We start from the raw sequence: 15,119 nt of genomic DNA on the forward strand, positions 1-15,119 counted from the left end.
ACACAGTGCCGGCATCAATAATAGGAGCAATATTATAGTACTCTTTTTTAAGTCTTAATGGAGCTGTTGAGTCCATCTCCTCAGTGCTCGATCCCACCATTAAATAATTACAAAAAGATTAGATTCACAAAATCTATTTCATCGATAGAAATGCAATGATCCAAATTTTGAAGAGCACAAAGAAGTGTTTTGATTGTTCGATCCACTCGGAAGCAGGCACATGCAATTGAACCTATCATGCATGAGATTCATGTCAATTTCCAGTGGACAGAAAACCAGCTAATGGCTTGACTGTAACAGAGCTGAGAGCGACTGAACTTGTAGATGGGGCAATGTTTTCTTTCCCGTCCAGCAAGCAAGCAAGCAAGAAATTTTACTTTCAACGAGAAGAAAGAAACACGATCGACACGCCATGCTCAAATTAAGGAGAATCTGCCCATGCCCATATCTTGTTTTAGAAATTCTGTGGATTATATATTGTGGCTGTTTGCAACTGCTCATTTCCGAGTTAGTTTGCGTACATCTTGATTAACCCATATGTTTTGAAGTTAATGATTATATAAGTTTTCAGTGAACTTGAAGAAACTCAAATTCATAATCATTAGAGAGCAAATTCAAAGCCTGACTAGTTGAGCTTCCTCTCATATCCCCATAACCATTTTTCCATATCATCCACCGTCATTTCTAGACTAACCTGTGTCAAAGAATTATTTAAATCCAATAGCTTAAGTTTTTAGGTAAAGTCCCATGATTGATTTATATTATTTATTCTCTAACACACCTCCTCAAGTAAAATCTCTTTATGCTTGAAACTTGTACAGACCCACATTACCTTGTGCTTAATTTTTATCAAATAAATGGAAGATGATAAGATTCAAACTCGTGACCGGTTGATCATAAAAACTCTGATACCATATTAAAAAACCATCTCAACCCAATAGCTTAAACTCTTAGTAAGATCTCAGAATATAATTTATATTATTCTCTAACAGCCTATAAATTTTTTTATATAAAGCAAAGTTATAAGAATATTGAGTTCAAGACTTAGATTTTGAGATAACTGAGTTGATTTACAAATAAATACTCAATTTTTTTTATATCAAAATAATATTAATTTTTATAAGAAAAATCTAATACCCAACCGATTTTTATTTGATTAAGAGATGTTTTTGGATGTTCTGCTTTATCTTACCCCAACTCTACTTTCCACTAGTGGAAAGTTGGGGGAAGGACTGCAATTATCTGAAGAACCGACAAACCCTAGAAAATGTCCAAGCACCACGCACAAGAATCTGTATTCATGATAAAACAAAGCATTAATGATTCAATAGAGGTAAAAATGGTACAAAGATACTAAAAACTTGAAAATAAAAAAAAAAGTGTACCTGGCAAATCTCTTGTTCATAATGCTGTAATGTCCATCAATCATTTTTTAATAGTGAATTTGCATGTGACTGATCTTGGAAGTGTCGTGTTTTAATACTAAATGAAGTATATTAATCATTTTTCAAACAATCTGGTAAAGAATCCGATGTGTTAAACCAGCCAAACAAATTGATTAAAATACTTTTTTTTTTTTTTTAACTATATTGTAAAAAAAACCTGAACTTTAATGAAAAAACAAACACCCCTAAACAAGAAAAATCTCTAATTTTGTTCTCTAAACAATATGATTTTTTGAACGTGTCCCTTCGGTTAGGGATATGCAGAGAAAATTGACAAAAAAACCCCATAAAAATTCTCCCAATTCCTATCATTTTTCTACCAACTTGGAAAAAATGTTACTAATATATAAAAGAGAGGGTTTTTTTTGGTTTTTTTTTTTGTTTAAGGATTTGCTAACAATTTTCTCAATAAAACCCCAACCGAAGGGACACATTCAAAAAGTCATGTTGTTTAGAGAGCAAAATCAAAGATTTTTTTTAGTCCAGGGAGTATCTATTTTCTCCACTCAAGTCCAAGAGGGTATTTTACGATTCAACCTTTAATTTTTACAATGTCGAAATTCCCTATCAAACAACAGTAGATGCCAAGATATGGTGATCATGACAGAGACCAGCTGTACTGTTTGTGTTCTTGTCTAGAACTCTACTCTCCCTGCAAAACCCTTTCCACACACTTTCAGACTATGAGCGCAAGAGTTTCACTGGTGTAAGAACCTTGAAGAAAACCAGGGAAAATTCAACTCAAACAAAGCTGCTGGCAGCCGTATTGTCTTGAGGGGATCCATGGCGTCTTTTCAAGGAATTTTTGTGTATTATAACGTAAGAAATCCCAACATCTTGGCTTTGTTGCTAACTTGATTCCCTTAATTTCGCATCATTAGCGCAGCTGCTGCTGCATCATCTCTTTAATTAGTCATGATGTGATCCTTAAGCTAGCTATCATCCATATCTGTCTATAGATTTGCCTATAAAGCACATCCCAAATCTATCTCTAAGTTCTCAAATCTAATATATTTTAAAAAAACAGAAGATATTATAGCTAGCTAGTAGGAAACTGACAAAGGCAGGAGAGGTCCAGCCTACAAGAGGAAATGGAATACAGTCTGTTAGCATACAACCCACTTACTCTTTACTTTTATTTTATGTTTGTTTTTGCGGGGACACCATGTTTGTTTTAAAAAATTATTTTGATATAATGATATTAAACATAAATTTTAAAAAATATTTTTAAAAAATTACCATCACAATTTCTCTGCACTCTACAGGACACCCCACTAGACATTACCCTTTCCCCATCTATATATACCGCACGTTACCTCTCACTCCCTGTATCCTCAAGGCTCTTTTACTTTCACAACCATGAAAGCCTACCTCTTCTCTCTAGCTTACCTATTCTTGTCCCTGGTCCAAGGGCTAAACACCAGAGGCCAAGGCACAACCGTCAAAGTCTTCCATGTCTACAGCCCACAGTCCCCGTTCAGGCCCTCAAAGCCAGTATCATGGGAAGACAGTGTGCTCCAAATGCTGGCTGAAGATCAAGCCAGGCTTCAGTTTTTGTCAAGCTTAGCGGGCAGAAAATCCTGGGTGCCAATTGCTTCAGGCAGACAGATTGTGCAGAGCCCAACTTACATTGTTAAGGCAAATGTTGGAACACCAGCTCAGACATTTCTCATGGCTTTGGATACCAGCAATGATGCTGCTTGGATTCCTTGCAATGGCTGTGCTGGGTGTTCCTCTACTGTGTTCAACTCTGTTGCGTCCACAACCTTCAAAACCCTCGGTTGTGATGCTCCTCAATGCAAGCAGGTAATTAAATATGTTTGCAACCTTTCTTTATATTTTCCATTACTAGGAACATTAAATCTTAGATTTTGTGTTAAGAGTTAACTTCCTCCCTTATTAAGATCTTAGATCACTGTTAGAAAACATGTGGGGCAAGATGGAGACGACACGTTATTTATTTCTTGATCAGTGCAAAAGCTTGGAAGTGATAATTGACAGGATCCTTCACGGGACAAAAATCACTAAGAAATCCACTTTCCCGAATGAGAGATCATTGCCATTCATCATATGATTACATGTAGATATACTAACTTAAATGCTTGAAAAATTGCAGGTACCAAACCCCATTTGCGGTGGCAGCACATGCACATGGAACACTACCTATGGCGGCTCCACCATTTTATCAAACCTCACACGGGACACAATTGCTCTATCTACTGACATTGTCCCTGGCTACACTTTTGGTTGCATCCAAAAAACCACAGGGAGCTCAGTGCCTCCTCAAGGACTTTTGGGCTTGGGGAGAGGTCCTTTGTCATTTCTGTCTCAAACCCAAAACCTATACAAATCCACATTCTCATACTGCTTGCCTAGCTTTAGGACTCTCAACTTTTCTGGGACATTGAGGCTTGGACCAGCTGGTCAGCCCCTGAGGATCAAGACCACACCACTGCTCAAGAACCCAAGGAGATCATCATTATACTATGTGAACTTGATTGGAATTAGAGTTGGTAGGAAGATTGTTGATATTCCTCCTAGTGCTCTGGCATTCAATCCAACAACTGGTGCAGGGACCATCTTTGATTCAGGTAAAGCTTCACTCATCAATTATTTTCTCCCTTGTTCTTATCAAACACTCCTTGTCTCGATGTCCCTTTTGGCATGAATCTTTTAATTTATTGTGTAGATCCTGATGCTAGACCAAAAACTGAAGACATTTCTTTTAATTATCTAGCTAGAATAACAATAAACTAAACCCAAATGGTAAAGAGTAACATTTAATCTCAGTTCTATGAAGATCTTGCCAAGAGGCTGTTATTGGCACATTGTGTCTTCCAGCTTTCACATCCTAGGAGGTACAGTTGAACTGTGCGTGGTCTTCAATCATCAATTGTGGACAAGAAAATAGTGACATGAAACAGAACACAACATTAGTCAAAAGATATATCTAATAATTCTTATGTGGGCCAAGAGTGTCCTTGTAATGCTTTACAAATCACATCCCAATGACCAAAAACTGGAGCTTTCTTCCCTTTTTTTCAAAATTTCTTATGGCTATTTTGACGTGATCTTAACCAATTTATGCAAAACTATAGTGTCATCAAAGTTCTTAACGCCCATTTTGCTAGGATCACAATTGAAATCCATTTCTCTTGATTTCAGGCACTGTTTTCACCAGACTGGTGGCCCCAGCTTACAACGCGGTCCGTGATGAGTTCAGGAAGCGGGTTGGCAATGCAACCGTGTCGTCCCTAGGTGGGTTCGACACATGTTACACAGGACCAATCGTCGCCCCCACCATGACATTCATGTTCTCAGGCATGAACGTAACATTGCCACCAGACAACCTACTAATCCGCAGCACTGCCGGTAGCACCTCTTGCTTGGCCATGGCTGCAGCCCCTGAGAATGTGAATTCTGTGCTGAACGTGATAGCCAACATGCAGCAACAAAACCATAGGATTCTTTTTGATGTGCCCAATTCAAGGATTGGTGTGGCTCGTGAGCCATGTTCTTGATTTTGTTAGCTTTGTTTTTTTCTCGGATGTGTCGTGTGATGTGAAGGTGTCTTTGCTTGATGGAATCTTATTGCTTGGACTTGTCACTAACATAAAAAGAGGGAAGGTGAGGTAGCATGGGATAAAATTGGTGTCCTTTTGTAGGCTTTTGTGTACTTTGTGTCACGGGTTCTCTGTATTGGTCTATGTGTTTTCTTTTCTTTTTCTTTGAAGTTTGATGATATATCTTAAACGGCTGTATCAGTGCCACGGGTTTCCTGCAGGTGTTTCAAGTCTTGCCCTGTAGATATTGTTCTAAAACTCCATCAATAATTATAGCTGTTTAATCTAATGTTTTTTTTTTTTTTTCTCGATTTGTGATTGAAGGTCCAATCTTATAGTTTATCATGTGATGACCACTCAATCCCATACTGAATATGAATGTGATAAGATTTAGAACACGAACATGACAGCATAACTGTCAAATTTGATAGATAAATGACCTGAATAATCGAGTCACATGATCAATTGAGACAATTATTTTTATTAAAATACTATTGTCAATTCAAAATAAAATTTGGCCGGATCAATTGAATTTCACTATATTCAATGGCTTTTTCGCTCAACTTAAAATTGAAGTCTAGATCAGGTTCGGAAGTGTAAATTTCTTGAATTAATTTGCTGGTTGAGTTTAACAGTGCATTACCAATAAACTATAGTTCAAGCCTTTTGAGTCATGAAAAACATTACAAATGATACAAGTGGGACTCTAATTACACGGTTCTTGTCTTTGGAGAGTGTTAAACTAGGATGTTTTTTGTGAAAGCATCCTGTGGCGAGGTCTAAACAAGATCAAAGTTCGGGGCAATCGAGAGGTTGGCTCAAGAACTCTGGTGCATTACCAATAAGGGAGCTGGTTCGATTTTCCTACCTTCGTTTCTAACGGTTTATGGGGTTATGGGATATTTCCTCAAGCACAAAGAGGGACAAGCTCAATGTTGTGTTGTTTCGGAATAAACCTCTCGGGCTTCCATAGCTAAAATGAAGAAGAGAAAATTCTTTTTAGTTTGAGATCACTGACAAGCTGGAGTTTATTAGAAAACAAAAGGAGATCTTGTTTTAAAAGAGGTAGCTCGAGGGAAACCAAGACAGAGATTGCAACAACTTCTTTAGTCAATGAATCATCTGTTTTTGGGAGGGGTTCTGACAAAGAGATGATAATTGAATTGCTGCTAAATGAATGCGATCGAAGTGGAGATGAGGTTTCTGTGATCCGAAGTCAGCATTTTGCAGAATCAGAAGATATACTATACAGTAGTGGTATATGGGATTTGCCAAGCGAGAAGAGTGATATTCTACCCTACTTGAGATATCACTCTCGCTGTGATGCAAAGATATCACATGCCTCCCCATAATTTCCAGGTTTTGAGAATTTTTTGAAGGGGAATCTGCCCATGCCAACCTAAAAACATCGATAATCAATGAATGGGAGAAGCTCAAATCATTACATGACTTCTCTTGAAGAATTACACATAAGAGATTGTTCATGTTTGATGGCCTTCCTGGAAGGAGGCTTACCAACCAATCGTGTATCATTTCAGATCGAGAATTTTGACCATCTCAGATCTTTCCCAGAAGGTGGTTTGCGAAGGAACCTAAAATCACTCCGACTTGCAAATTGCGAGAACCTCATCCGCTGCATTGAAATGGAGTCGGACAGGCTCACATCTCCAAGAAACTTCAGCATTCGTGGATGTCGCTCTGTGGTATCATTTCCAGGAGTTTGGCTGTTGCCAACGGCTTTAACTTCTCTGTGTATCCACGTAATTCCTGATCTCAGAACTTGACCGAGGGAGTTCTACATCTCATGGTTGTAGAAAAGCTAGAGATTAGGGAGTGCAATGAACTACTTTCTTTGCAAGAAAAAGGGCTCCCAGATTCATTCTCTTTTCTGGAGATGTGGAAATGTCCTATGTTGACTAGGAGGTGCTTAAAGAAGAAAGGAGAAGATTGGGCCAAGATCGCACGCATCCCCTGCAAGAATCTTGACTACAAAGTTGTATTGTGACCTGCTTAAGAAGGTTATAATTCCCTGTTAGGCACTTAACATTTCCTGCTTTATTTTGCTGAGCAAGAAAGACCAGAGATGTTCATCAGGATTCATGTTTGACTTCTTGCAGCTTCCTTTTCTTTTTTCTTTTCCTTTTCTTTTTTCTTTCTCTCTGAGCGCTTTGTTTCAGTACTCGCCCACTGGTTTGGCCATGTCAATTCTTCATTCCTGTGCTTTTGAAGCATGGCAAGGTTATCACAAGATTTTCTTTCGGGAACTTTCACAGATTCCATTCAATCTATGAATTTGAAACCTTGCTTGCAGATTCTTCATTTGCATGATGGTTGGGTTGCCGTGATTATTCCAAGAGAAGGTCAAATCACCGGTGCCATCAATGGAGCTCGAAAAGGAAAATAAACAAATTGAAGATACTGATCTTCGTTCTTCTTGCAATAAACTTCACTTTGATGATTATCACATTTCTAAGCATAATTAAACTCATATTCATCCATAATCTAGATTTAGAGCTTCAATTTTTTTTCAAGCTATTTTGAAAATTAACCTATCAAATTTAAATGAATCAACAAGTCAACCATAATTGGATTGACCAACTATTTTTTAAAATATATTTTAATTTTTATATTTTTATTCAAAATAAAATTATTTTGAGATATACCATGATGACCCACCAACTCGTGGGTTGACCCGATAAACATATTACCTGGGCTATGGGCTGGTTGTAAATTGATAGACGCTATATCCTGTAGAAAGGGCTAGGATTTCTGTGGACTAATATGGGTCGTTGACGAACCAATGGGCCAGCCACAATGAATGGACCAAATTAGCACCCCAAACATGGGCTAAGATGGGCTGCCTCTACTTGCAATTTATATCTAGGCTTGCAGAAGCCCAGTCCAAGACCAATTGATTCTAAACATTAAAGGTGACTGAAAAAGATTTAGAGGAATAATATATATTTTTTTATTTTTTTAAAATTATTTTAAATATCAACATATTATAATAATTTAAAATAATAAAAAATAAATAATAATTTAAAATAAAAAAAGAAAAGTTTTAAAAAACCCGTTTAGAACGCATTCACAAACCTCCCTTTCTGATCGTGTGTGTAAAGGGTTGGCTTGTTAAAGATTCCTTAATTATTAAAATAATTTCTTAGAACAACCCAACTCTTTACGATATCTTCTTCAAAGAATTCTTCCATGTTTACCCCTCCTTTCGCAAATGTCAACCTTTTAAAAAAATCATATATATATATATATATATATATATATAAAATTGTCCAAATTATCACATTTTATAATATCTACATGCTCATACCATGGATTAACTCGAAATTTGAGTTAACTCAAGACTTATTTTATATTTATTTTTATATCAAATTTAATGGGAATTAATCTAATTAATTTTGATTAACTTAACGGATTAATTTATAATCTAGTTAAAATTTAGATGAGATTTAATTTATTCTTTTGATTTTTAAAAATATTTTGATTTTTTAAAAATTAAAATAACATTATTTTCTATCAACTCATTCGGTAATAACAACGCAAACCGAGAAAAACAGGGGAGTTTTTTCTTGACCATGGGAAACCAGTTTGGTGGCTTCAATTCCGTTGACAAACCAACCGACCAACCTTAATTGAATGCCCACTCATCTTTAATTTTCAAAGTCCCTCTCTAACCTGATCAACTTCGTTAACCAAACCTCCGCAAACTTCCTGTTCGAGATCAATCTGTGTCCGAAACACAATCCTCTAGCATGGAAGTGAAGCGCAGGACAGCGCGTTTACTAGTTACAAGGCTAGGTTCTGTCTCTGAGCAAACACGGTCTGAATCCTTAGCTGAACTTCGCTTGATGACCAAAAACGATGCCGAATCACGTCCGATCATTGCCGAAGCCGGTGCAATCCCGTATCTAGAAGAAACCCTTTACTCTTCTTCTCACGACTCACAAGATAACGCAGCTGCAATTCTGCTGAACATCTCTATCTCTTCACGCGACGCCTTGATGTCAACGCGCGGCCTTCTTGATGCAATCTCTCATGTCCTACGCCATCATGCGACCAATTCATCCCCCTTCGCTGTCCAGTCATCTGCTGCCACGTTGCACAGCCTTCTTGTTGATGATTCTTACCGACCCGTTATTGGGGCTAAGCGTGATATTGTTTACTCCTTGATTGAAATAATCAAGAGGCCTAATTCGCCGCCGAGGTCTGTAAAGGATGCGCTGAAAGCCCTTTTTGGGATTGCTTTGTTTCCGTTGAATCGTGCGAGTCTGATTGGTTTAGGTGCGGTGGCGGCGTTGTTTTCGTTGGTTTTGAAGGATGGGAGAGTGGGGATTGTGGAGGATGCGACGGCGGTAATTGCGCAAATAGCAGGGTGTGCGGAGAGTGAGAGAGAGTTTTGGAAGGTTTCGGGGGTTAAGGTTTTGGAAGATTTACTGGATGTTGGGACGGGTTCGAGCGAGAGGGTTAAGGAGAATGCGGTGGGGGCTTTGTTGAATTTGGTAAGGTATGGAGGGGGAGGAGTGGTGAAGCAGGTAAAGGAAATGGGACCGGGCGCGGTGGAGGGGATTAGGGATGTTGTGGAGAATGGGACCGCGAAAGGGAAGAGCAAAGGGATTGAATTGTTAAAAGTTGTTGAGGGTGGAGCAAAGGAATGGGATTTTGCGGTTTGATTCTCTTACATGAGCTTTGATCTTTATGAACTAATGGTTGCCTGGATTGTATTTTTAGCTAGTTTTTTCTTATATAATTCTTTGCTGTTACTTGTAGATGAATACGCGTGAATTACCTTCTGTTGAATGCTAGGGATACATGGAAAGGAACAAGATGGAGTGATAGTGGGAAGTGAATGGTATACTCTGTTGAGATTATATTGTAGTGTGAATTGTCTAACAGTTTACTTCAATAACGAGAAGGAAAAAGTTTTCTAGTTTGTAGAATTCTGTTCATTTCTCATCTGGGATTGTAGAATTCTGACTTCATTTCACAAATAAAATCACGACTTAGTGTTCTATTGGGATAGCCCTAATTCGGCCATTACTGTCTTTTTGTCCTTCCTGCTATCTTTTTTTTTTTTTTTTCTCCTTTCGCCAGCATCAACTTCCCTTTATTTTCTTGCTTCCATTTGGAAATAATGCTTCTTGAATTAGGGAAAAGCAAGCAGAAAGTAGAAACTGTATTTGATTGAGAGTAGAGACCCTGTAATGCTGCTTACTGTGGGAGGGGAAACCGGCATAAGTTTTCAGATTGATCATTGCTTTTGCATGACGGGGTAGTGTTTTAGATTTTGGCCGTCAATGGGAGGAGGAGGAGGAAAGGTAGGGGCTCAACAGTTACCTGGATGACATTGTCAGTGTTAAATCCTCTAGGCCCTCGGAGATCAGGCTAGAATCAAGCTATAAGCTAAATACAGGTCTTTAGCAGTAAGCTGTTCTTAGGTAATCCTACTTTGTGGAATTAATGTGGTGGATTTCATATCATGATTCGTAAATGCTTGTCTATAGGCAGTCTGACATGGCTGTGTTAGTGCCTTGCATTTTCTATGAAAAATAAATAAAAATATCTGTCTAAAACCAATAAAAAAGATTTTAATATTGATATGGATTGAAAGTAGTTTAATCATAATAAAATAAAATAAAAATAGACTCGGTGATTAAAATAACCGATATAAAATTAACCTGAAAAACTAGCTTGGGATATCAAACTAAAAAACTGATTAGAAATTATTTTTTAAAAAATTTGATTTCGGTGATTTCAGATTTAGATTTGAGAAACTGAAAAAATTAAACAAAACCAAATCAAAAAGATTTTTTAAATCAGACAATTGAAAAATCCCATTACATCCAAGCATGTAAGAAAAACACTTGGGCCCATAAGGGGCATAACATGGTGGCAAAGAGCTTAAGATCTGCACAGCAGGTCTCGAGTTCGAGTCAGGGCGTGCACCTCTTGTAAGAGTCTGGAACAGCCGAGGTTTTACTCATTCACCTGGACCCACAAAGTACGCTTTTCAAGGGGTGGAGTTTACTTGAATCCAAAAAAAAAAGTGTAAGAAAAAGCCCAACTATTTATTTCATATTCAATTCAAAGTTTTCTAGTTTGTAGACTTCTGTTCATATCTCATCTGGGATTGTAGAATTCTTTTCTGATTCTGATGTTTCAGTAATAAAACTGGGTTCCCTATCCTGAAAGAAAACCTTTGAGCATGTGCTTCTGTAAAAGGCAAATGCACAATTTGAACAGACATTTCTTTTTAGTTTCTCCTTGCCAGTTTATGCAGTATTTGTTCATCTTTTCATGTGTATAGTGTTGAGAGCGATTGATTGAAGAATCGGTGGTTTACTAGTTTCAGAAATTTAGATGCTAGAAATCCCCTTAATTTGCCGTTTATTGAGGAAAATTTTTGCAGTCTGCTATATATTAGGAACTTGTATTGTCACATTTGCATGCCACTAACACTTGAGCAACTCATAGCTGCTGTTCGGCCATGAATTTGAGCAAGCCAATCCTTTCTTCTGTAAATTTGACTATGATTTACAGAGCATCCAGGTATTGAATTTGCTAGAACTTAGTTCTCTCTACGTGAATGTAACCAGCTAAGAGGTTATACAGTTATGCTGGCAAGCAAGCAGATTAACTGAGCTACAACTATTTCAACTGAAATGCCCTTGATAGGTCAGTCACTGCAAGGTTCAGCCAGAAGTGAAACCCCTTCAAACTAAAACACACTGTGAGTTTCACTACCTTCCCTTAATACTATGATTGGATGGGTTTGCTTTGATTGGAAGGTTAACATGATGATCATACATAGTTGCTCTTGGTGTTGGATGAGGCATGTGTCACTAACAAACACCATAAGCTGCTAATGAATGGATTCGCTCTGCTTGTTGTGGATGCCAAGTGGTCAGTCATATGCTTTTTCTGTGTGCATGAGTAATAAATTCTTGTACCTGTTAAATCATCATACAATTTGGTTTTGGAGAACTTTCTTTTATGATGAAACGTTCAAGCATTAGGAGTTTCTGGGACCAATCCTTTGAGGAACTTTTCGTTGCACCAATGGCGACTGTGGGGCTGTAGGGAAGTTATTGCGTTGAGCAGTCAATGCTCAAATAACATGCCATTTCCTGGCAATCCCTGTCTGGAGCATTCAGTAGTGGTTTGAAAAGGTCAATATTGCACTATGAGAGCTGGCGAAAGAAACCATCGCCCGTGGCTATCACTGAATGCTTGGAAGCTTAAAGATTTTCTAGAGAAATTGAAGTAGAAAGTTGTGAGGTCGCATTCCATTAGCAGTATTTTATTTTATAGGGAAGGAAAATAACACAAGTCACAAGGGCTTTCAAGGGAGGGGACCCTTTCTCTATCCTTTTTGGTAGATAATTCATAATCGAATTTACTTTGCTTGTCTAAATGGGGAGGATATATTTCAAAAGGTAAATTTCATGCTACTTGCGCGCAAACCCATGAACAGGTTCTAATTTTGTTTCTTGGAGAATGAATGAAGTTGTTCTGTGCATAGCTATTACCATCAACCCAGAGCTTGGTCTGGTCTGGTAGGGTCTGAGTTTCTTTCCAATTGAGGTGGATGATCATCTAGTTAAACCTGGGTGACATGATGAGTCAACCGGTAATCCAAATAACTCTGTTGAACTCCAATGGGTGGTTCCAGGTCAATTTCAAAGATTTTTTAAATTTTTTTATTTTCAAATAATATTGTTTCAATTAAAATATTAAAACGATGATGTTTCAAAGTTAATTAGGCAAACCACGATATAGACCTTGGACCGGGTTAGATCTGGGAACAAGTATGACACTTCCGGTTTTCTGTAACTTTACTTTATTTAGTACAAGGGTGTTTTTGGTATTGCAGTTGCTGTTGTGATTGTGGTTTTAAAAAAGTTGTTTTATAAAAAGTACTTTTAATTGAGATTGATTTGAAAAAATATATTTTTGGTTAAAACTGTGGTTGAAATTGAGGTTGAACAAAAAATAGTTTAATGTGTTTGGTTAAAAAAAATACTTTTCAAATTGAGATTATAAAATAATTAAAAAATATTTTTAATTTAAATATTGTAGATTTAACTACTATTATTATATCATGAAATAAATAATATTAATATCAAATATTTTTTATTATTTCATTAAACTATATGCAATGTCATCACATATGAAATCTATCCAACAATGACTATATTTTTCATGGTTTCTTAAGCACACAACAACAAAAAATAAATTTTTTGTTATGTCATCAAGTGATATCCTTCTAATTTTTTTGAATAAAACAGAATTAAAATAAAAATAAAAACTGAATTTTTTTTAACTGGGTCGGACCCGGCAAGAACATAATTGGAATTGCGATCGAATTCCATAAATGCTATGTCATCATTCGATATCCTTCTAAGTTATGTAGTGTTATTAAATAATATTAAATACTAGTTTTTTCGAGTAAAAGTTAATTTTAAAAAAAAAAATACAATTTTATTACGTACAAAATTCATTCGACAAGAACTATAATTTTCATGATTTTTTGAGCGTGCAATAAAATTAGGTAAAATATTATCATGAATAAAATAGAGATTATAGTACGAGTAAATTTAATTCACCTTAAACATCCTTTTTTAACAAACAAGAAAAAATATTGTTTACGTTCACGTGAATAGCGCAAGTGAAATCAGTTAATTGCACTAATTTTTCAGAAAAAAAAAACTAAAGTTTTCATGTGAACAGTGCGAGTGAATTAATTTACTCGCAGTGGTTTTTCAAAATTTTATTTAAAAAAAAATTTATTTACTTTAATGAATAGTGCTAAAATGAAACATGGCTCCACTGTTGATGTTTTTTCCAATGAGATGCTGCTTCTCAGAAACCTGCAGTGCCACGTGGGTCCTTCCCACTAAAAGCAATTATTTTGGTTACCAAACGAGTACTAAATAGAAATAGCTGGTTTGAGCTAAATACACTTTTGCACTGTGTCAATTCTTCTCAGAAGCACAACCAATAGATAAATTTTGTAGTGTTTAAACTATAATTATTAATAATTACATAACATTAAAGAGATTAGATCAGAGCCAATAGAGCCTTGAAAGAGTAATCCTAGGAAAATTTCTTCGTACATGAATTGGTTCGGCTGTTTTATGTGTATTGTGTAGGTTTATGAGAATGTGATCCGTGAGATGATATGGTGATGACGAGGTATATAGGCCCTAAGCTCTTTCAAATGTCGTGACGTTAGGTAAGGTTTTGTTGGTATGCGAAGCATTTTCCCACTTGAAAAGAAGAAGAAAAGAAAAGACACCTGCAAAATCACGGCCAAAAAAGATGCTGTCATGGTGAGATCTTGTTTGTCTGCGTAACTGTTGTCGCCATTTATGGATTCAATAACGTTTTATCCAAGGTATCGTCGTCACTGTGGATTCAGCAGCTCGAAAGACTAGCATGCTGGGAAATTATCAAGCTCGAGTTTTATGGATGTGATTTCTTGCTTTTCAAGCAGATTACAGCTTCTGGTTCTTAAGAATGGCTCGTCAAGCAACAATGGTGGAAATGAAAAGGCAAGCCACTTGTTTTGCTGGTACGAGGAGTTGAAGAGTCATAGATATCTTGTTGTTGAGATTTGAGAAACTCTAACATTACATGACAGAGACAGGGCTCGCGTACGAGAAGGAAAGTTGAAGCCCTCTGATGAGGGAACTGCTGCGGTGAAACTCTCACCTGTGTTTTGTGAAACTGTCACCTGTATTTTACTGTGTTTTTAGATTGTTTTGATTATTAATATTATAAAATTATTAAAAAAAAAAAAACATTTTGAAAACAATCATTAACGCTGTAGTTTGCTTGCTGAAGAAAAGAAGTAGAAAACTGGTGAAAGAAAGCTACCTTTCAGATAAAGTGGATCACAGGAAGTCGGTCAATAAACCAAACTGGCCTTCGAAGCAACAACATCAGCGCCATTAAAAAAAAAAGGCTACATGTAGAGAACACTTTTTATGTAGCCTGCTAGTAAAAATTGAAGGTTATGAACAGTCTTATAGAATTTTGTCACTACTAAAACAAAATAAAAAAATATGTAGATAACTTAACATATGTATTTATAGTA

The 15,119-nt window shown here is 36.6% G+C and overlaps 2 protein-coding genes across 2 annotated transcripts; both read left to right on the top strand.

Annotated features, from left to right (window-relative positions):
• Window positions 1–2,757: 2,757 nt before the first annotated feature.
• LOC118061265 (aspartyl protease AED3) lies at window positions 2,758–5,297 on the top strand. Its single transcript, XM_035074696.2, has 3 exons — window positions 2,758–3,251; window positions 3,562–4,036; window positions 4,611–5,297. The coding sequence occupies exons 1-3, from the start codon at window positions 2,805–2,807 to the stop codon at window positions 4,964–4,966; spliced, it is 1,278 nt and encodes a 425-aa protein (XP_034930587.1). The 5' UTR covers window positions 2,758–2,804; the 3' UTR covers window positions 4,967–5,297.
• A 3,275-nt stretch (window positions 5,298–8,572) lies between these two features.
• Window positions 8,573–10,042, top strand: LOC118061252 (U-box domain-containing protein 17). The gene is made up of 2 exons (XM_035074686.2): window positions 8,573–9,687; window positions 9,791–10,042. Exons 1-2 carry the CDS (start codon window positions 8,776–8,778, stop codon window positions 9,824–9,826), a joined length of 948 nt encoding a protein of 315 aa, XP_034930577.1. The 5' UTR covers window positions 8,573–8,775; the 3' UTR covers window positions 9,827–10,042.
• Window positions 10,043–15,119: the final 5,077 nt, after the last annotated feature.

This window comes from Populus alba, chromosome 1 (assembly GCF_005239225.2).
Source record: "Populus alba chromosome 1, ASM523922v2, whole genome shotgun sequence".
Taxonomy (NCBI): Eukaryota; Viridiplantae; Streptophyta; class Magnoliopsida; order Malpighiales; family Salicaceae; genus Populus; species Populus alba.